Source organism: Camelus bactrianus, chromosome 10 (genome assembly GCF_048773025.1).
Source record: "Camelus bactrianus isolate YW-2024 breed Bactrian camel chromosome 10, ASM4877302v1, whole genome shotgun sequence".
Taxonomy (NCBI): domain Eukaryota; kingdom Metazoa; phylum Chordata; class Mammalia; order Artiodactyla; family Camelidae; genus Camelus; species Camelus bactrianus.
In genome coordinates, this window is record NC_133548.1 from 1,952,138 (window position 1) to 1,975,145 (window position 23,008).

Below are 23,008 nucleotides of genomic sequence, written 5' to 3' on the forward strand. Positions count from 1 at the left end.
AACCCTAGACCTGGAATATTTTCTCCAGTACTTTTTCTGATGACAGCTTTATTTCTACATAATCCTTGTACTATACAGTTCATCCCTTTTAAATGTACAATTCCGTCGTTTGTAGTATGCTCCCAGAGTTGTGCCACCATTGCCACAGTCCATTTCTGGGCAGTCTCATCACCCCCAGAAGAAGCCCAGTACCCTTTCAGCATCACCTCCCAATGCCCCATTCCCTCGTCTTAAGCCCTAGGCAACATCTAATCTGCTTTCTGTCTCAATGGATTTGCCCATCCTGGACACTTCATAAAAGCGAAATCGTACGATACACGGTCCTTTGTGGCTGGCTTCCTTCACTTAGCATAATGTTTTCAAGACTTACCCATGGTGTAGTGTGTAGAAGTCCTTCATTTCTTTCTGTAGCTGAACAATATTCCATCGTTTGGATATCCCACGTTTCACTCACCCACACTCCAGTTAACAGGCACTTAAGCTGCTTCCACCGCGTGAGTGTTGGGAATACTGCGTCTGTGAGTGCTCATGGACAACTTAGGGGTGGACATATGATTTCCTTTCTTTGGGGTAAGCATATAGGAGAGAAGCGTGAGTCAAATTAGAGCCATGTTTAATTTTTTTTTTTTTGGAAACTAGCAAACTGCTTTCCAAAGCGAGCGTGTCATTGTGCACCCCCGCCAGCAGAGCATGCACGCTGCACGGTTTCTGCATACCCTCACCAGCACTTGTTGTTATCCGCCTTTCAAAATTCACGTTTACAGCCATCTTAGTTCGTGTTAACCGGACTCTCACCGTGGCTCTGGTTAGCGTCTCCACGACCGATGGTGACGGGATTCTTTAAGTGTGCTTGATTGGACACTCGTGTGTCTCTTTTTGAAGAAATGACTATTCGGATCCTTCATTCATTTTTTTAAAATTGGGGTTTGGGGTGGGGTTGATTTGTACAAGTTCTTCATACATTCTAGCCACAAGCCCCTTATCTGATACATGATTTGCCAATACCATCTCCCACATGGGTTTTCTTTTCACTTTATGCCCTTTGAAGCACAGAAGCTTTTAATTTTGATAAAGTCCGATACATCTGTTCTTCCTTCTGTTGCCTGTGCTGTTGATGCATTTTAGAAAGCACTGCAAAACCAAGGTCGTGAAGATGTACCTTTATGTGCTCTTCTGAGAGCACTAGCTAGCTCTAGCTGTTATGTTTACATCTCTCTGATCCATCCTGAGTTACTTTTTGTATATGGTGTGAGGGAGGGGCCCGGCTTTACTTTTTCATGTTGTTCTAGCACCATTTGTTCAGAAAACTATTCTTATTCCGTTGAGTCCTCTTGGCACCCTTGTCAAAAATCAACTGCGTGGACAGAACGCTTTATTGTGTAAACTCTCATCCTATTCCATGATCTGTGTCTTACCCCAATACCACACTGTCCTGAACACTTTTACTCTGCAGTAAGTTTTGAAATTGGGAAGCATAAGTCCTCCAACTTCATTCTTTTTCAAGATTGTTTTGGCCAGTCTGGGCCATTTGAATTTCTGTATGACTTTTAGAATGAGCCTGTCAATTTCTGTAAGGAAGAGATCTGGGATTCTGGTAAGGATTATGCTCACTCTGTAGATCACTTTGGGGAGCACTGCCATCTTGACAATATTGTCTTCCAACCCATGAGCGTGGAATGCCTATTTATTTAGATATTTTCTTTCGGTAATGTTTTGTGGTTTTCAGAGTATATATTTTGCATTTCCTAATTGTACTCCTGAATATTTTTCTTCCTTTATTGTGGTAAAGTACATATAAAATTTACCATTTTAACCATTTTAAGTGTACATATCTGTAGCATTAAGTACATTCATACTGTTGTGCTTTATTCTTTTTTGATGTCATGTTTTCTTAATTTCATTTTCTGATTTTTTGGTTTAAAGTGTGTTGGAATACAATAGATACTGATTTTGCAGCCTTGTTAAACTCATTTATTAGTTATAATAGTTTTTAGTGGATTCCTTGAGATTTTCTGTATATAAAATCATGTCATCACTGAAAAGAGCTAGTTTTACTTCTTTCTTTCTGAACTGGATGCCTTTTATTTCTCTTTCTTGCCTAATTGTCATGGACAGAACCTCCAACACAATGCTGAATAGCAGTGGTCAGAGCAGATACCTTGGTCTTATTCTTGACCTGAAAAAAGAAAGCATTTTGTCTTTCACCGTTAAGTGTGAAGTTAGCTGTGGTTTTTAAATAGATGCCCGTTATCAGGCTGAGGAGGTTCCTTTCTATTCCTGGTATATTGAATGCTTTTTTTTTTCATCATGAAAGGCTGTTGAATTTTATCAAAAGCTTTTTTCTGTGTCTTCTCTTCTACTGATAATCATGTAGTTTTAGGCCTTTATTGCTATGGTGCACTAGCCTCGTCGATTTTCAGGTGTTATAACAATCCAGCCTTGCATTACTGGAACCAATTCCACTTGGTCGTAGTGCTGAATAATCCTTTTCATAGTGCAGTACTGTATTTGCTAGTATCCTGTGGAGAATTCTGCATTTGTTTTCATAAGTTACTGGTCTGTAGCTCTCTTTTCATCTTAGATCTCTGTCTGGTTTTGGTAGCAGGGTAGTACTAGCCTCAGAGAGTGTGTTGAGGAGTGGTTCCTCTGCTTCTGTATTTATTTTTTATTTTTGGAAGAGTTTGTAAAGAACTGGAATTAATTCTTGAGGTTTCTGGTAGCATCTACCAGTTAAGCCATCTGGACCTGCTGGGCTTTTCTTTGTGTGTAGTGTTTCGGTGACCGATTACATCTCCTTATTTGTTATAGGTCTATTCAGATTTTCTACTTATAATTAGTAGGTTTTTACTCTCTAGGGATGTATCTAAGCTGTGTGATTTATTGGCACAGAATTGTTCACAGCCTTCATTATAATCCTTATTATTTCTGTAAGGTCAGCTGTAAAGTTCTCTCATTCCTAATTGTAGTCATTTGAGTCTTCTGCCATCGGTCTAGCCAGAGTTCTGTCAGTTTTGTTCATCTACTCAAAGAACCAACTTTTGGTTTTGTTGACTTCCTCTATTACTTTTCTATCATCTGTTTCATTAACTTCCTCTCTTATATTTAGTGTTTCATTTCTTCTGCTTGGTTTTTTTTTTTCCTTCTTCTTCCAGCCTCCAAAGGTAGAAAGTTAGGCTGTTGACAGGAGATCTGTTTTCTTTTGATGTGTGGACGTTGACAGCATAAAACTCCCTCCTATCACTGCTGTCACTGGGTCCCGTAAGTGCTGCTATGTCGTGCCTTCACTTCCATGCATCTCACAGTATTTTCTCATTTCCCATGGGACTCTTCCTTGACTCATGGGTATGTAATAGGAGTGTGTGGCTTAAATTTCACACATTTGCATGTTCCCCACGTTCCTTTCTGTTCTTGATTTCTCCTTTTACTCCCCTGGGCCCAGGAAACATACTCTGTATTATTGGTATCCTTTAAAATTGAGTGAGGTTTGCTTCATGCTGTAGTTATGGCCCATCTTGGATCATGTTCCGTGTGCACTTGAACAGACTGTATATTCTGTGGTTGCTGTTTACAGCGTTCTGTGGATGTCTGTTGGGTCTAGTTGGTTTGCAGTACTGTACATCCCTTCTATTTCATTATCAACCTTCTGCATACTTGTTGCATGCATTACTGAAAATAAGGTTTTGAAGTCTCCAGCTGTTGTTGAGTTGGCTATTTCTCTGTTCAAGCCTGAGTTTTTGTTCCACGTGTTTCAGTGCTTTATTGTTAGGTGATTATATGTTTATAATTGCTATGTCTTCTGATGAATTGACCTTTTATCATTATAAAATGCCCCTCAACACTGTTAAAAACATTTTTAAATTTAAAGTCTACTTTGTCTGAGTTGAGTACAGCGCCCCCAGTGTCTTATGGTTCCTGTGTGCATGATATACCTCTATCCATCCTTTTACTTCCAGTCTGTTTGTATGTGAATCTGACATGTGCTTCCTGTAGACAGCATGTAGTTGGATCTTACTTTTTTATCCAGTCTGATACGCTCTGCCTTTTGATTGTTTAATCCATTCACGTTTAATGTTATTAGTACACATGGATTTGTCTGCAGTTTTTATGAGTTTTCTCTCATGCATTTTTTGTTCCTCTATTTCTTCTATACTGTTTTCTCTCACATTTAGTGAATATCTCCCAATACAAAATTTTAGTTTCTTCAGTTATTTTTGGCTGAGTTATATCCTTAGTAGTTGTTCTTATAGTTATCCTGTACTTCTTAACTTAGCAGACTCTGCTTCAGATTTATACTAACTTAATCACAGCTAGAGGCTGGTAAGTTACTCCTTCATTACTTTATTCTGTTTTACCTACTTCTGTGGTGTTACCGTTAAACATACTACATCCGCATATGTTCTAAACCCAACAGCATACTGGAATAATGATTACTTTGTATCACTCTATGTCCTATAAAAAGGAAAGCAACTACATAGTGCTTGTCTTACTGACTTCCTTAATTAACATGTTTGATCCTATTCTTTTGTTCCTTCGGATTCTAACTACCAACCGTTGGTATTTATTTAGCACAGTTCAGCTTGCAACAATCAACCTCCTTTTGAGTTGGTACTTAAAAATATATTACACTTCTATATGGTTCAGGTCCAGCAATACAACCAAGTACCTGCTGTTTTATATAATTGCTTTCTTACTCAGTTAGAAAAAATGGGAAGGAAAATGCTTTCATATTGTACAATTACACGATTGCCTTTAGGGATGCTTTCTGTTTTCTCACATGTGTGAGCTCACTTTATTATCTGGGGTCACTTGCTTTCTGCCTGAAACCCTGTCTTCCGTAGTTCTTATAAGCTAGGCAGGCTGAAAGGAATTCTCACTCCTTTTTTTTTTTTTTTTAAATTTACCTGGGGATGTCTTTATTTTGCTTTCCCTTTTGAAAGATAGTCTTTCTGGATATAAGATTGTTTGTTAATTTTTTTGTCTTTAAACACTTTAGATATGTTGCCCCACTGCTTTTGCATTCTGTTATTTCTGATTAAAGTTACCTGTTAATTTTGTAAGATTTTTCTTTTTTCTGTTGCTCCATTCAAGATTTTCTCTTTGTCTTTAGCTTCTAGCATTTTTACTATGATGTAATCTTCAAATAGTGACAGTTGATTTTCTTTTCCTATCTGTATATCTTTTACTGACTTTTCCTGTGCTACTCAAGTGGCTATAACTGTATGTTGAATAAGAGTGATGAGTGAACATCATTGCCTTCTTCTCAATCTTGGGAGGAAATCATTCAGTTTTTCACCCGTAAGTATAATGTTAGATATTGTTTCTTTTGGTAGATGGTGTTTATCAAATTGAGTATGTTGCCTTTTATTTCTATTTTTTCTGAGGTTTTATCAGGAAAAGACATTACAAGAAAAAAAAAAAGATTTTGTCAGATGCATTTTGTGCATCACTTGATATGATCATGTGACTTTTACTATTTGCCTACTAATATGGTGCACTACATCAGATGATTTTGAATTCTGAACCAATTTTGCTTTCCTAGAGTAAATCCCACTGGTTATGGTATACAATTATTTTCATATATTGCTGAATTCTGTTTACTGATACTTAATTTTTTAAATTATTTTTGGGCTGCTAATGTTATTCTCATTTCTCTATTGATGACCTGTTTTCTCCACCTCTGGAATTTTACTGTTTTTTCTCTTAATTTATGCTTAGTGTTTTGATCACAATGATCAGCCCAGAAATGGGGTCTTTTATCCCTTCATCTGTTTTGCTAGACACTTGGTCAGTGGACCCTTTTAATCTGAGATGATCATTCCTCTACTGTGAGAAGTCACTGTTTTATTTATTAATTTCCTCCCCTCTATTTTCTTTACTCTTTCTAGAATTTCCATCAGTTGAATACATCTCCTGGATGATTGTCTTTGTCTTTATTCAAATTTTTTATGTTTTTATTTTCACCTTCTTTGACCCCTCCACTCACTTCTCCCACCTCCCCACTCCCTATCTTTGACAACCACCAATCTAATCTGTTCTCTGATTCTGTGAGCTTGGCTTTCACTGTTTCATTTTGTTTAGATTTCACATATACGAGAGATCATACAAAATGTGTTCATCCTTCTCTGACTTAATTCACTTGGTATAGTGCCCTTGCAGTCCATCCATGTCATCACAAATGACAAGATTTCATTCTTTTTTAAATACCTGAATAATATTTCATTGTGTAGAGACATATATACCACAGCTTCTTTATCCATTGACCCATAGTGGACGTACATTTGTTTCCTTCTCTTGGCTGTCGTAAACAATGCCGCAGTGAGCGTGAGGAGCAGATGTCTTTTTGAGTTAGTGCTTTTATTTTCTTTGGATGATGAAATGGATTTTATGGTTGTTCCATTTTTAGTATCTGAGGAACCTTCATGCCGTATCCCATAGTGATTGCACCGAGTTGCCATCCCACCAACAGTGCACAAAGGTTCTCTTTTCTCCACATCCTCACCAACGGTAGTTATTGCTTCTCTTTTTCATCATAGTCATTCTAGTGGGTATGAGGCGAGATCTTATTGTGGTTTTAATTTGCATGTTGCCTGATTAATGATGTTGAGCATCTTTTCATGAACTTCGTCTCCTTTGGAAAAATGTCTATTCAGATCTTCTGCCCATTTTTAATAGGATTGCAGGCTTTCTTTGTTGCTGTTATTAAATTGTATGAGTTCCTTATATATTTTGCATATTAGCCCCTTATCAGATATATAATTGGCAAATATTTTCTCTCATTCAGTAGGTTGCCTTTTCATTGTGTTGATGGTTCCTCCTAATGTGCAGAAGCTTTTCAGTTTGATGTAGTCCCACTTGTTTATTTTTGCCTGTGGTGTGAGATTTAAAAACTCATCACCAACACTCATATCAAGGAGTTTACTGCTTATATTTTCTTCCAGGAGTTTTATGGTTTCAGGTTTACATTCAAGCCTTTAATGCAGTTTGAGTTAATTTGTGTGTGTGGTGTTAGATAGTGGTCAAGTTTTATTCTCTGGCTTGTGGTTGTCTGGTTTCCCCAGCACCAGTTATTGAAGAGGCTGCCCTTTCCACGTTGTATTTTCTTGGCTCCTTTGTTGTAAATTAATTCACCATGTGTGTTTGGGTTTATTTTGAGGTTCTCTATTCTGTCCCATTGATGTATGTCTGTTTTTATGCCCGTGCCATACCATTTTAACTACTACAGCTTTGTAACGTACTTGAAACCAGGGCACACGATGCCCCACTACTATTTTTGAAGGAATTTTGCATCTATATTCATGGGGGATATTGGTTTGTAGTTTTCTCTTTCTGCACTGTCTTTGTATTGTTATCAAGGGAAATCTTTCTTCATAAAATGAGTTGGAAAGTAGTCTGTTCTCTTCTATTTTTGGGGAGAAACTGTGGGGCACATTCATTAATTGTCTTCTAAAAGTTTGGGTGATGTCGATACAGAGTGAAACCATTTGGGCCTGGAGACTCCTTTGTGGGAATTTTTCAATGACAGATTTAGTCTCCTAATCGTCATAGGACTATAAAAATCACCTATCTCATACTAGGCGAACTGCAGTCTGTGCTTTTTGAGGAATCAGTCCATTTCATCTAATTTGCAAAACTTACATGTGTAGAGCTGTCTGACATACTCTCTCATTGTCCTTTTGCTGTCTGCAGTGTTTTGGAGTGAGAAGCTTTGTACAGTTTTCTTAGTAATTGCCCTAAGTACTGGGTATAGATATGTAACTTATCATAATCTACTGATATCAGTGCTTTACTCTTTGGCAAAGTATTGAAACGTCACTTCCATTTAGTTTCTTTTATCCTCACCATTTAAAAAACACAATTGTCTGCAAGTATTTTCCTCTCATCCATTGAGCACATTAGATGGTAAAATTTCCTCTACTGTTCTCTAGGTGTACATTTGCTAGCGGCAATTCATGTTTCCCTTCATCTGAGGATGTCTATTTCCCCTTCATTCCTGAAGTATATTTTGCTGGTTATAGAACTCACAGCTGACAATTCTTTAAGTATCTGAAAAATGTTGTACCATTTCCTTCTGGTCTCCATGGTTTCTGATGAGAAATCACTGTTGTTGAAATTAGTATTCCTCTATAAATCTTTTTGTCTTTAGCTTTCAGAAGTTTGTAATGCATCTTGGTATAGATTTTTGGTGGTAGATTTGGGCTTATGCTTAGGATGTATTCACTTAAGCTTCTTGAATCTGTAGGATTGTACCTTTCATCAAATTGGGGGAATTTTCAGCCATTCTTTCTTTTTCTCTCACTTATTTATCTCCTTTGGAATTCCAATGATACAAATGTTAGCCCTTCTTCTGTTGCCAAACAGGTCACTGAGACTGTTCACTTTTTATTTTCAGTCTATTTTCTATTGTTCAGATTGAGTCAATTCTTTTGATTGGTCTCAAGTTACTGATTCTGTCCTCTGTCATTACCAAACTACAACTGAGTCCATCCAGTGAGTTTTTGTTATTACTGTAACTTCCAATTCTTTGCTGACATTTTTCTATTTTTTCATTTGTGTCAAGAAATTCATAATTGCTTTTTTTAAAACTGAGTTATAGTCAGTTTACAATGTGTCAATTTCCGGTGTACAGCACAATTTTTCAGTCATACATGAATATACATATATTCATTTTCAGTAATTGCTTATTAAAGCATTTTTATTTTGACTTTCTTTAAAGTCCGTGTCAAATAATTCCAACATTTTGTTTACTTTGGTTTTGGCATCTCTTGACTATCTGTTTTCGTTTATATTGTGACTCTCCTGATTCTTGTCATGCCAAGTGATTTTCAATTGTATCCTGGAAATTTTAGAGATTATAAGACTCTGAATCCAATTTCGTATATGGCTCTTTTTTTTTTTTTTTCCTTCTTGTTGTGATGGTGGTGGTGACGGGCTTTTTTCGTTGCAGCTGTTTCGTTTGTTTCTTCTAGCGGACAAGTTGAAGTATGGCAGGAGGGCTGGGTGGGCGTGCCTGTTCAGCTCCCCCGTGCCCAGTCGCAACTGCGCTCCAGTAAGTGTAGGGCACTGCCTTACACTACTCCGCTGTAGGCAGATGGGTGGAAGTTTAGCTCCCCTTCTGGCCCACGGACATCGTCCCAGAAAAAGTGGAGGCACCAATTCACACTACTTGGCTGCCCCTGAGTGGGGTATGAGGTCGGCTTCCCAGTCGACCCTGTGGCCAGGTAGGGTACTCAGCTTCCCGTCGGGTCCCTGACACGAGAACAGAGGCAGCGATATTAGACAGAGTGCCATACAGGCGCATGTCCCACCACCTCATTCAACAATAGTAGCAAGGTAATAGTTCAGTCCTCCACCCTTAATAATTGATAAAACAAGATGGAATATCAAAAGGTATAAAAAATCTTGATATAAAACCTTGAACAATATTGTTATTTTATTGTTGGACTGTCTATTTCTCTTACCAGTTCTGTCAGCTTTTGTTTCATGTACTTCAGGACTCTGCTGTTAGCTGCATATATGAATTGTATTTCTTTACAATTTTTATTTCTTCCTGATGTATTGACGCTTTTATCATTATAAATGTCCCTCGTCTCCAGGAACATAATTTATTTTAAAGCCTGTTCTGTCTGATATTTCGTATAGCCACATCAGCTTTCTTGTGTTTAATGTTTGCATGTCACCTTTTTTCATCCTTTTTCTTTGAACTGATTTGTGTCTTTCAGTATATAATGTATCTATTGTAGGCAGTGTATACTTGGTTCCTGTTCTAGGCAGTCTAGCAATCTCTGCTTCTTTATTGAGTGTTTAATTCATTTATAGTTAATGTAATTATTGATATGGTAGAATATACATCTGCCATTTGCTATTCATTTTCCATGTCTCATGTCTCTTCTCATCTTGTTCTTCTCTTCCTCCTTTACTGCCTTCTGTTGTGATGATAGATGTGTTTTAGTGTGCCATTCTAACTCCTTTGTTTCTTTTTCCTATTTTTAAAGTTATTTTCTTTGATGTGTAATTTGAGAATTACAATAAGCATCTCAACTGAAAACCGATTGCTTCAGGTTAATGCTAAATTATCTCTTCAAATTTTTTTCTTCCTTTTTCTCTCCTTTCAGGGGCTTTAATTATGCATATGTTGTCACTCTTGATGGTATCCAACAGGTTTCAGAGGCTTTATTCAGTTTTCTCCATTCTTTTATGTCCTTCAGAATGAATCGTCTTTATGGATCTATCTTCAAGTTCATTGATTCTTCCTTCTAACAGCTCAGATCTGCTGTTTAGCCCTGCCTCATTTTTCATTTCAGCTATTGTGCTTTCAATTTCAGAATTTCTGTTTGGTTTATTTTATAATTCTTATCTCTTTATTGATACTCTCCATTGATGAGTCATTGTCATCATGCTTTCCCCTCATTCATTTAATGTGGTTTCTTTTAGTTCCTTTAGAACAGATTTATAAAAGCTGCATTGAAGTCTTGGACGACTAAGGCCTCCCCGCTCAGAGATCATTTCTAATTAGTTGCCTTTGATTCCTGTCTAAGGGTTATACCCCTTTTTTTCTTTGCATGCCTCAAAAATTTTGGTTAAAAATTGATCATCTTATGTAACAGGAATTCTGGGTTCTGATTCTTCCCCCTAAGCAGGGGTGAGTATTGTTGCTAGGTTTTTTGTTGACTTGTTTAGGCCTTGCCTGCACTGATTCTGTAGTCTGTGTGTCAAGCAGTGTGTGGCCGCTGATGTCTTTGCTTAATTTTTTTTTAATTCTTATTTTGGTTTTTGTTTGCGGAAGGTCTTTTTTCTCACATTCTTTTTTAGTTGAAGTATAGTCAGTTTAAAATGTTGTGTCAATTTCTGGTGTACAGCATGTTTGTCATACATACACATACATGTATTCATTTTCATATTCGTTTTCATTATAGGTTACTCAAGATATTGAGTATAGTTCTCTGTGCTGTACAGTATAAACTTGTTTATCTATTTTATATATAGTAGTTAGTAGCTGCAGATTTCAAACTCCCAATTTATCCCTTCTTACCCCCTTTACTCCCTGGTAACCATAAGCTTGTTCTCTATGTCTGTGAGTCTGTTTCTGTTTGGTAAATAAATCCATTTGTGTCTTTTTTTTTTTTTTTAAGGTCCCACATATAAGCAATATTATATGGTATTTTTCTTTCTCTTTCTGGCTTAATTCACTTAGAATGATGATCTCTAGGTCCATCCATGTTGCTGCAAATGGCATTATTTTATTCTTTATACCGCTTAGTATTCCATTGTATACACTTACCACTACTTTATCCAGTCATCTGTTGATGGACATTTATGTTGTTAGGTTGTTCCATGTCTTGGCTATTGTAAATAGTGCTGCTGTGAACACTGGGGTGCATGTATTTTTTTAAATTACATTTTTCTCTGGATATATGCCCAGGAGTGGGATTGCTGGGTCATACAGTAAGTTTTAGTTTTTTAACAAACCTCCATACTGTCCTCCATAGTGGCTGCACCAATTAACATCCCCACCAACAGTGGAGGAGGATTCCCTTTCCTCCACATCCTCTCCAGCATTGATTATTGTCAGGCTTCTTAATGACGGTCATTCTGGCTGATGTGAGGTGGTACCTCACTGTCGTTTTGATTTGCATTTCCCTAGCAGTTAGCAATGTTGAGCACCTTTTCATGTGCCTCTTGGCCATCTGGGTGTCTTATTCCTTCTGTTTTTAAGCCTGGATTCCTTGCTGTCACCCCTGGATCAGCATAGCCTGGTGGTCATGCTGATTGCTAAGTTTTGTTAAGCATCTCAAGCCAGTGACACTTCTACCATTTGCTGAGGTGATCTGTGTGTGAACTGAGATATTCATTCAGGGTTCAGGCAGTTCACAGTCTTCCCTGGCTTTTACTTCCTGCACAAGGTCTCACAGTCAGCCAAGGACACGTAGATAATGGAGCTCCTCTCTGATCTCTCCTGAGAAGGTGTGCAGTCTTCCAGGTCTCAGTAACCCCTCTGAGCATGTTTGCTGGTCTGCTGCTTGCCCAGCCGGGGCTGCAGGCTTCCGCAGCTGCGACGCAGGCCTTCCCCAGCTACTTGCCACTGCGATCACCACTGTCTGACAGCAGTGTAAGGGTTTTCAGGGAGCCCCAAAACAGGTGGCCCTCTTTCCTGGCACCGAGACTGAAAGTTCTCAAGGCTGCCGTGCCACACAGCCTGGGTGATGGAGTGGGAGCAGCCCCACATTCACTGCCACAGACCTTGCTGTTCTTACCAACGTTCAGTAGTTTGCCTCGAAGACAGCCTTTTGAATCAGCTGTATGCTTTTGGTTAATTTCTGGAATTCTTAAATGATTGTTTTTAACAGTTTGGTCCAGTTGGATCATTGCTTTCTAGCGAGCAGCTTGTCAAGGTCCTCATTCCACCACCACAGAGGCACCCTACATCTTACTGATTTTATTGTTTGTATGTGTAGAATATTATGTACTTCCAAAGTCAAGACTACAAAAAGCTCTGCTGAGACAGATGCCCTTCCCTCCTGAACCCCTTCTATCCTAGTTCTCCTCACCCCTTGTTGGTAACCAATTTGTGTTTTCTGTTTACTATTAGTGTGTGATTTTGTGTGAGTGTGTGTGTGTGGTATCAAACATATGTGATTATTTTCTCATTTCCCCTCTTTATTACAAAAAAATGTAGTATTCTGTATGTGCCCTTTTGTGCTTTGCTATTTTCCCTGACACTATCTTCTAGAAATCACTCAATATCCGTTCGTTGAGCGCTCTCTCAGCCCTGCTGCCTGGTATCTGTAGTGAGTGTGTGGTGCAGTCTTCTCAACCAACTTCTTAACCTTGGATGTGTAGGTAGCTTCTGGCCGGCAAGCCGTGGGCCCCATCCTGTGGTCAGTGCTCTGGCTAGTCTCCAATATTTTGTAAGAAATTGCAACGTCTTCATAAATTTAAGTGCCATTTTCATATAACATTTCCTGAAATGTCTGCTTAAATCTCCTGCCTATTTGTCCATAGCCATTTTGGTCCTTCACTCCTTCAGTTTTTAAAAAATGTTGTATCATAGCCGTTAGCCTTCTGTTGCAAAGATTTCCTTCCGTTTTCTCATTATCTTTTGATTAAGATATTTTTCCAGTGCTAAAGGTTCAATAAATCTGTAGTCAAATTCATTTATCTTCTTACGTCTAGATTGTTAGCCATGGTTAGGAAACATTTCCTATGCTTCGTTTACAGAGGAATTCACTCCTGTTTTCTCCTAGGGTTCGTGTAAATATATCAAGGAAGGGTCCATCCATCTGTATTTTGACAAGAGTTTAGCTAAGAGTGGATGATGAATTATTGGAGGTAATCATGTGTCTTCTCAAACCTACTAATATGGTGAAATACTTAGGATTTTTGCATAAGCATCCAGAAATAATTTTGGTCTTTTTTATCTTTTGATGTTCTATTTTTATGAAGTTTATGTATCCATGTTACATTTGCTTATTAAATGTATTTGGAAGGTTTCCTTCATTTTCTGTGCTCTGAAACAATATTTTGAAAATTAGGACTCTCTGTTCTCCAAAAGGTTTTGGTAGAATTCCCCTGTGGAACCTAATGGATGTCACGCTTTCTTTTAGGGTAGTTCCCAGATCTAGTTTTCTACTTATTTTTTTGGAAGTTAGGTGTTTAAGCTTTCTACTTCAACTGAGATCAACTTTAGATAAATTGTATTTTACAATGAAATGATCCATTTTACCTGGGTTTGCAAATACTTTGCACGGAAGTGTACCAAGTAGTTAGTCTGTTACAATTTTTAAAATTTCCTCCGTGGCACTTACTTTCTCTTGTTACTTCTTCGGTGTACTTGTACTTTCTCTCTCTGCTCCTTAATTCAATTAAATAGTAGTTTGCCTATTTTATGACTTTTTTTAATAACCAGGATTTTTATTTTGTTAATTTGGTCTACTATTTTACTGTTTTCTGCTTCATTAATTTCTGCTTTTGTCTTTGTCTTTACTATTTTCTTCTTTGTGCTTCCTTTTGATTTGCTATAGTATTATTTAGCTTTTTGAATTGGTAATTTGTGTATTTTTATTGATCTGTGTATTTAGACCTATAAATGTGTGCTCAAGAAGGAACATTCTCTGTTGTCATGGTGTGGGGTTCTGTATACACACAAACACACACACACACACACAAGACCTAACTTATAAATTATATGCTTCAGATCTTTTATGTCCTTGCTTTGTGTTTTTGCTCACTTAGTCCGTCACATGGAAGCAGAATGTGAGACTCTCGTTATTAATGCGCCCGTGTTCTTCATGGACACCCAGTCATTTCTGTCTTACACGGGTGGTATTTTTTGAATAGTTATTACAACTGCTGTAACTTCATCATGAAATGTGACTTTTAGTGTTATAAAGCATCCTTATTTGTCCCCTTTAATGCTTCTTTTTAGCATTAATTATAGTTTTTCAGGACGATAATCCCTTTTTTTCTTATTTATATTTATCTGGTACATCTTATCCATTCCCATGGATTTTTCAGCATTTCGGTCACTGAATGTTAGATGTCTAACTTTTTAAAAACTGCATAGAGTTGATTTTGCTTTATGAGTCCATCTGAATATATTTTTCTCTTAAGAGGTATGTTTTTAAAATTACATTCATTAATGTAACTGCCATGTTGGATCCCCATGTATACTGCCCCAGGCTGTGGTTCCTGCATGGGCTATGACAGAACAATTCCGGTGCTTTGTTTGTCTGCCTTGCTTTCTCATAAATTATTTTAGGATTAAAGAATACTTACACTTTTTTAACTAGTGGTTTCCTTTGTGTTATGAGTCTTGCTGTGGTCTGACCCCCTTTCCTTCCTTAACCTTGTGCCATTCGGAACGCCGCTTTAAGTTATACGTCGTATTTCTGTGTACCGCTGCCTCCTGTGTGCTTATCAGGTCCTTTCTCATTCTTTTCCTCCCAGATTTGTATTCTTTCTATTTTGCCAGGACACATGATGTTCATGTTATTATTCAGCCATGCCTCCATCCAGGTCTCCATCTGCAATTAAATGTATGAAGTGTTCGCCATCAGTTCTTTCTTTTGCCACCGCTTTTCCCGTCTTCTCACGGTTGGATGAAACTTTTCCTCTAGTAAGTTCCTCAGCAAGGGGGCATGTGTGTATCCTGCACATACGTAAAACTTGTTCAGCCACCTTGATAGGTGAAGCTCAGCTTGACTGGAGATTCAGTCCTTGGTTTGTACTTTCTTAAGTTTCTTGAAAATTCTTCTCCATGTGTCTCATTTTGTATATTGTTTTTGATAAATCTATTGACAGTAAAATGATCTTGCCTCTGTAAGTTGTTTCCTCTTTTTGCTTGGAGGCCCTAAGGATTTCTTCTGTTTTTAAAGTCTCATGGTTTTACTAGGAAATGTCTCAGACTTGATTGTTCCATATCAGTTGGTTCCCATGTGGGTCCTTTCAATGTAACTGTTAGATTTTATTGTATTTATAGTGTTTTTAACATATAGTTTTAAACATTATTTCTGTCGTTTTTATTTGCTTCTTCGGAGGCTTCAGATACATGCACATTGGACCTCTTTTGCCTCTTCCACCTCTGCCGCAGTCACCCCTACTCTTTATTTCTGTTGTCCTCTCATTTTAATTATCCTTGCTGCTTGCATGCTCTTCTTCTGTTTCTGTCTTTAGTTCAGTCACCTCTTGTCATTTCTGAGGTTTATTTATTTTTGTCCACTTCTGATTTTTAAGTATATTTATTCTGATTCAAGGTATGTTTTCATGTCCCAAATGCAGAGACCGTCTAGTTCAGCTGGGAATATTGTTTTGCAATCATCTTCGGCCTTATGGTTGGTTTTGTGGGGAGACTGTTACTAGCAGAAAAGGTTCTATTCTCGTTTTCTGATGTTTTTCTTGCAGAAGAGTTGCATGCATGGAGCGTGCAGACTTCCCACGTACTCAGAGGGCAGAGCCCCTAGTTCGGGAATGCCCCTCCTGCCAGGCTGGTTCTCTTCTAGGCCGTGCCACGTCTAGACGGTGCTGCTGTGGGGGAGGGGGGGGTGAGTCAGCTGGCACGTCTTGATTTTCTTTCGTTCCTGCAGGACTCTTTCATTTCCCTGCTCATTTCCTCCTTTACCTTCACTGCCGCGCCACTTCTCTGTGGATCTCAGCCTTCTCAAGAAGCGCCTCTCTGAGACTGCCCTTCAGACCAGTCCCTGCAAGGCCCTCCCTGTTGCCGGTGCTGCTCACCGCCTGTTTCTGTCCTGCAGCCTCCATCTGGACACCTAATGCTGGGCTGGCTTTTTCTGGAGGTAATTCTGTCTGTGCTTTTGTTCAGTCTTCTGTGCCCCCCCCCTTTGTTAATGAGGTGAAATCCACATGACATAAACGAATCTTTTTAACGTCAAGCAACTCAGTGGCATTTACTGCACAATGTTGGCTTTGTTGCTCACATTATCCAACAATGTATTGCCAAATTCAGGGTCATAAATATTTCTTTCTGTTTTCTTCTAAGAAATTTATGGTTTTAGCCCTTACATTTAGGTTGCTAACCCATTCTGAGATAATTTTTTCGTATGTTCTTTGGCCTGTGGCTGTCCAGCTGTCTGAGCACCATTTGTTGAAGAGTCTGTCCTTTTCCCGTCAAGCGGTCTTGGTATCCTTGTGGGAGATCAGTTGGCCGTATATGGGAGCGCTGGTGTCTAGGTTCTCTGCCTTGTCCCACTGGTCCTCCTGTGCGTCAGGACCACCTATTTTGATTATAGCTGTGGGTGCTTAGGATCAGTTTTCACATTTCTGAAAAAAATAAAGGCCATCATAATTTTGATAGGGGTTGTATTCACTCTGGATCACTGGGTAATACTGCCATCTTAACAACATTGTCCTCCAATCCATGAACATGGGATGTCTTTCTATTTATTTAGGTCTTTCATTTCCATCTGTTTTGTAGTATTTAGCATAGAAGTTTTTCAGCTTTTTGGTTAAATTTACTCCTAGGTACTTTACTCTTCTTGATGCCATTTTAAACGGGATTGTTTAAAAATTTCCTTCTCAGATTGTTCATTGCCGTTGGATAGGCACACCAGTGATTTTTCTGTGTTGACCACATGTCCTGCAACTTGGCTGAATTTGTTTATTAGCTCTGATAGGTTGGGTGTTGTGTGTGTGTGTGCTCTTTTGGATTTTCTAAATGTATGACCATATCATCTGTGAATAAAAATAATTTTACTTCTTCCTTTCCAATTTGGATGCTTTTTATTCATTTATTTTCCTAAGTACTATGGCTAAACCTTCCAGTATGTTGTTGAAAAGCAATGGTAAAAATGGGTATCGTTTTCTTGTTTTAGGGCAAAAGTTTTTAGTCTTTTCACCATTATGATATTAGTTACGGGGTTTTGATAAATGCTTTTTATCACGTTGAGAAAATTCCCATCTTTTTCTACTTTTGTGAGAATTTTTATCCTGAAAGGTTGTAGATTTTTGTTAAGTGTTTTTCCTTTGTCAATTGAGATAATTCTATTAATGTGATGTATTACATTGATATTTCTTATGTTGAACCACTCTTCCATTCCTGAGATAAACCCCGCTTACTCAAGGTGTATAATGCTTTCAGCATGCTGCTGGATTTGGCTTACTCGTATGTTCTTCAGGGGTTTTGTATCTACAAGGGATATAGATATAAGGGTGTCCAGCTTTCTTATCTTGTGGTGTATTTGTCTGGTTTTGGCATCAGAGTAACACCCCATAGAATGTGTTGCAGTCTTCCCTCCTTTCTGTTTTTTGTTAGAGTTTGAAAAGTACTGGTGTTAATTCTTGTCGACATGTTTATCATTCACCAGTGAAGCCAGCAGGTCCTGGGCTTCTCTTCATTAGAAAGTTGTTGATAACGGATCGACACTTTTTTACTAAGTCTGTTGAGCATTTCTATGTCCTCTTGAGTCAGTTTTGCAGTTCATGTGTTCCTAAGAGTTTGTTCATTTCATCTTGGTTGTCTAATTTTGGGGAGTACAGTTGTTCATAGTATTTTCTTGTAATTCTTTTTATTTTTGTTAGGTCCATTATAATGTCCCACTTTTATTTACATTTTTATTTGCATCTTCTCTAGTGTTTTCTTGGTCATTCGAGCTAGTGATTTGTCAACTTTGTTGATCTTCTCAAAAATAATCAACGTCTGGTTGATTCCATCTTTTTATTTGTTTCTCCACTCTCATACTTATTATTTCTTTCTTTCTGCTAACTTTGGGGTTAGTTTGCTTTTCTTTTTATAATTCCTTAAGCTGTAAAGCTGGTTATTGAAGATCTTTCTTCTTTCTTTATGTAGGAATTTACAGCCATATTTTTCTCTTTGAGCACTGCTTTTATTGCATCCCATAGGTTTGGTATGTTGTTTTTTTATTCGTCTCAAAATATTTTCTAACTTCCCCTGTCTTCTTTGACCCATTAGTTTTTAAGGAATGTGTTGTTTAAGTTCCATATATTTGTTAACTTTCTAGTTTTCCATCTATTACTGATTTCTAGCCTCATTCCATTTTGGTTAGAGAAGATACTTCGTATGATTTTAATTTTTAAAAATGTACCGAGACTGCTTTGTGGCCTAAGATGCCATCTGCCCGGGAGGCTATTCCACGCGCTCTTCAGAAGAACGTGTTGTGCTGTTTGTTTTTGGGCAAACTGCTCTGTGCATGTTCGTTAGGTCTGGTTGGTTTATAACGTGGTTCAGTCTTCTATCTCCTTGTTGATCTTCTGTCTGATTGTTCTGTCCACTACTGAGTGTTGGGTAGCAACGTCACCAACTATTATTCTAGAAATGTCTGTTTCTACCCCCCAGTTCTGTCAGTGTTTGCTTCCTGTGTTTTCGGACTCTGTTGTTTGATGTGCACATGTTTATAATTGTTACACCTCGATGCATGACTTTTTTCTCAGTACAAAAGGTCAGCTCCCGTACAGTCCCATCCCCTCATGTTGTTATTGTCACAAATTGTGTCTTTATACATTGTATTCCCAATGACAGCTATGATAACTATTGTTTTATGCATTTATCTTTTAAGTCAAGTAAGAAATTAAGAGAAATTACAAACTCAAAATACGATACTGGCTTTTATGTTTACCTATGTGGTAACCTTTTCTGGAATTCTTTATTTCTCCATGTGGGCTTGAGTTACTTTCTAGTATCCTTTCATTTCAGCCTAAAGGGCTCTCTTTAGCACTTTTTGTAGGGCACATCTGCTAGCAAGGAACTCCTTTAGCTTTTGTTTATCTGAGACAGTCTTCATTTCTCCTTCAGTATTGAAAGATAATTTTGCTATCTATAGAATTTTTGACTCAGTTTTTTTTTTTTTCTCCTTTATCACTTTAAAAGTTCTATCCACTCCCTTCTGGCCGCCACACTTTCTAATGAGAAATCTGTAGTCAATCTTACTTACTATCCCTGGATATGATGAGTCACTTCTCTCACTCTGTTCACAATTCTTTGTCTTTTAACAATTTGATTATGATTTGATTTGATTTGATTATGATTTCAGTGAGACTCTTGAAGGTATAGCTTGATGTCTGCCATCCAATTTAAGAAGTCATCTGCCTTAATTGCTTCAAATATTCTTCCTGCCCCTTTCTTTCTTGGCTCTCCTCCTGGGATTTCCATTATGGGTATGTTGTTGTGTTGAAGATGTCCCACAGGTCCCTCGGGGTCTCTTAATTTTTCCTTCAGCCTTTTTTTTCTGTCTGCTCCTCAGATAGGATAATTTCAACTGAGCTGTCTCCAAGTACACTGATATTTTTCTTCAGTGCAAATATGTTAATGAGACCCTCTAGTGAGTTTTTCATATTATACTCTTCAATTCCACAATTTACCTCCTTTTCATAATTTTTCTCTTTATCAATATTCTCTGTTTGTTCATACATCATTCTCATGGTTTCCTTTTAGTTCTTGTCTACAGTTTCCTTCAGTCCTTTGAACACACTGAAGAAAACTGACTTAAGCTTTCTGTTGAGTAAGTTCAGGGTCTGTACTTCCTCAAGGACAGTTTCTGGTCGTTTCTTCTGTGAATGGGCTGCACTTTCTTGTTTCATTACATACTTCATTTTTTTTTAAATTGGCTATTTTGTATATTATATATAGTAAGTCTAGACTGCAGATTCTTTCCCCTCATCACGATTTTTTTTTTCTTGTGGTGAACTGTTTAGTGACTTCTATTTTTGTGGCATCTGTATTATTTGCCATGTGTGATCTCTAAAGTCACCGTTCCTCCAGCTTGTGTTCAGCTGGTGTCCTGACAGACTTCCTTGAGTGCCGGCAGTCAGGTGGGGAGGGAAATGTGAGAGAGCTCCCCCAACACAGGCATTTCAGCTCCATGCTGGGGCAGTCCTTCCCGATTTGGCCAGGCTGCTTACCGCTCTGCCTTAGCCTTCACTTCCTGTGTGAGATGGGCAGAGGTCAGCCTGAGGTGAGAGCTTAATGTGTGCTCAGGGCTTTTCTCGGCATGTGTCCCGCCCTTGGCATGTTCCTGGCTTTCTCATGTCTTCAGTGTACTCAGGTGTTCTAGAACGGCCTGATTTCCCAGAGAAACCTTCCTCAGCCTTTCCTCCCAGGTTCTCAGTGCTAAGGTGGTTCTATGCCTTAAAGGTAATCCTTCCCCAGGTGGCTGTGATTTGTTTGAAACCCTTACAGTGTTTTTGAGGAATGTCCACCATTTTGCACTTGACTGAGTTCCACTGCAGAGGGGATGAAGGCAGTCGCCTGCCTGTCCTTCGGGCGGACTCCAGACAATACAGAACAGGCACGCTTCCCCGAGAATAAGGCCTGCTCTGCTCCCTCAGGAACCAGCAGTCAGGATCGTGCAGCAGGACTTGGGCTTCAGGACGGCCCTGAGCAGGGGCAGGAGTGTTGCAAAGACAAGGAAGACAGCCCTGGAGCTTTCCTACCATTTTTAATGCCTGGTTCTCAGCTGGGTGCTCACTTGGTTGCTGTAAACCTGTGACTGCTTTCCAGAGGTCTGCCTAAGTTGATGCTGACAGATTCCCCTTGACTGTTCTGTGTTTCTGACAAGGGCAGACTCCTGGGCAGGCCCTCGTCCTCCTCTGGCCGAGGGTGCTCCCCTCCTAACGTGTCCTGACAGGTGCTCTGAGCGCCACCTCCTCACTCTTCCTCTGGAGGCCTGAGCCGAGGTAGGCAGGTGGCTTTAGTGCTGATGGGACGTGGTTCATCTCTCACCGGTGACTCGAAGGCCGCGACAGCGCCGTCCCCTAGCGCGCCGGAGGCCGGGCCGGGCCGGGTTTCTGCGCACGCCTTGTTGGGGTCGGGCTTTGGCAGGGGGGCGTGGAGCCAGAGCAAAGGGGCGCAGCGGGCCATCCTCCTCCACACTGGCTGGAAGCCTTTTTAAATTCTGCCTTTTTGAAAGTCTGCACCTATGCCTGCGGCGGCAGCGGGCCTTGGCGGCTCTGCCCGCCCCCTGCCTGCTCCCCAGCCACCTCCCTGGGCCTGGCTGCTCCCCCTGGGCTGCCGCCCGTCCCTCCTCGCTCGTCTCCATCTCCATTCCTGCCTCCTCTCCTCTGTCCTCCACGCCACCACCTTTCCATCTCCTGCCGACAGTGCCCCAGCCACTTCCTGTCTCCAGCCTTGGGGCACTTTCCTTGGGGACAGAGCCCAGCTCGGGGGCCTGTGTGCGCTCTCTGGGCAGGAGGGGTGGGCAGCTGGGAAGCTGCACAGAACACTCCTCCGAGTTGTTCCACCAGCTGCTAGAGGAGCTTAGGGTGTTTATCTCTCACTGCCGAGAGCTGGCCCTCGGGGGCTTCACCCTGCGTCACTCCTGGCCCGCCGTGTTTGTGGCTCAGCGGGCCCCTGAGGTCAGAGATAGCGCTCGTGAAAGCATCTGGCAGGGTTGCGCTCAGAAGCCTTTGGTGCGTATGGAACGTGAGTGCTGAGGGCACACGGGTGGGGCCCCCGTGCTGCCTGTGTCCCCGAGAACAGGGAGGATGTGTTCCTTACCTCTGTGTCTCCCTCGCCTGCCGCACAGCAGGGGCTCCGGATTGGCTGAGCTTTCTGCTCCAGCTGGGGTCTCGGGGTCTCCCACGGCCGGTTACTATCAGACGTGTGGCCCTCTGCTCTCTGGAACAGGCTGTTTCCTAAGTAAACATCGTCCTCGTTTCTCCATGTTTTCTCTGATTATTGGAAATTCCTCATGTTCAGCCAGTTTGACTCCTGGGCCCATCGAGAGGCCAGCAGCATTGTAATGGGGACTGTGGGGCCACACCAGACAGATGGCACCATGGCTTTTCATGGAGGGGTGTTTGTGCAAACTGGGGAGGAGTGGTGTCATAGCTGAGAGCTCCCCTAGGGGCCCCCTGCCCTCTCCCTGCCTCCCAGCACTCCTGAGCCAGCAGGGACCGGGTGGGGGAGCCAGGCTGAGTTGATTATTTTTGACATCAGTTGTTAACAGAACGTTGACGTTAAGCCTCCCCCCGGCTCTGGGGTGGCTCTGACTATGTCCAGGCTTCGGCTTGGGGAGCCATGGGGAGCCTCTCAGCCCAGGATCTGGCCTGGCTGGGAGGTGGCCTGGGAAGGGACCCGTGTTTCTCAAGCCCGCGCCCTCGGGGCCTGGGGGTGGGGCCCAGCAGATGTCTGGATTTGGTAGCCAGGGCCTGGAGCCGGATGCTGAGATGAGGCCTGCAACTCATTTCCCCATTAAACGTCCTGAGAACATCCGCACCGGCTCCAGGCCGCTCCCGCGTTCGCTGCTCTGATGGCAGCGTGAAGCTCAGAGCGGGCACAGGTCCGCGGTGTTGTGGTGAAGGTGACAACATTGCTCTTAATTAGATTAAAAACATTTTTTTCTTCCTCTGTAATTTTGCCTTGAAAATCAAGGCTGCTTTTTTGTTTTCTTCTTCCAAAGACCTCCAGAAGCTTTCCTCCCCACCTCTCCAGAGGTTTCTTGGGAATGTCCTGTGAGCTCAGCGCTTGGAGAAGACAGCGCTTAGCCCAGATTCCACTGTGTATTAACGCTTCCTGGGGCTGCTCTTGCTGCCGGGAACCATC

General features: G+C 40.4%; 1 protein-coding gene across 9 annotated transcripts in view; it reads left to right on the plus strand.

The window, feature by feature from the left end:
- KCNQ1 (potassium voltage-gated channel subfamily Q member 1) overlaps positions 1–23,008 on the plus strand; it is a 321,449-nt gene that overhangs the window by 116,905 nt on the left and 181,536 nt on the right. For 4 of the 9 annotated variants that reach the window (XR_012509482.1, XM_074371477.1, XM_074371478.1 and 1 more), the window contains exon 11: positions 16,080–16,289. The exons of the other annotated variants lie outside the window; for them this stretch is intronic. Coding sequence is in view for 3 of the 4 variants with exons in the window: in XM_074371477.1 (XP_074227578.1) it covers positions 16,080–16,289 (210 nt within the window). In the remaining variant the exon portion in view is untranslated. The remainder of the gene's footprint in view (positions 1–16,079; positions 16,290–23,008) is intronic. 9 annotated transcript variants of the gene reach the window in all.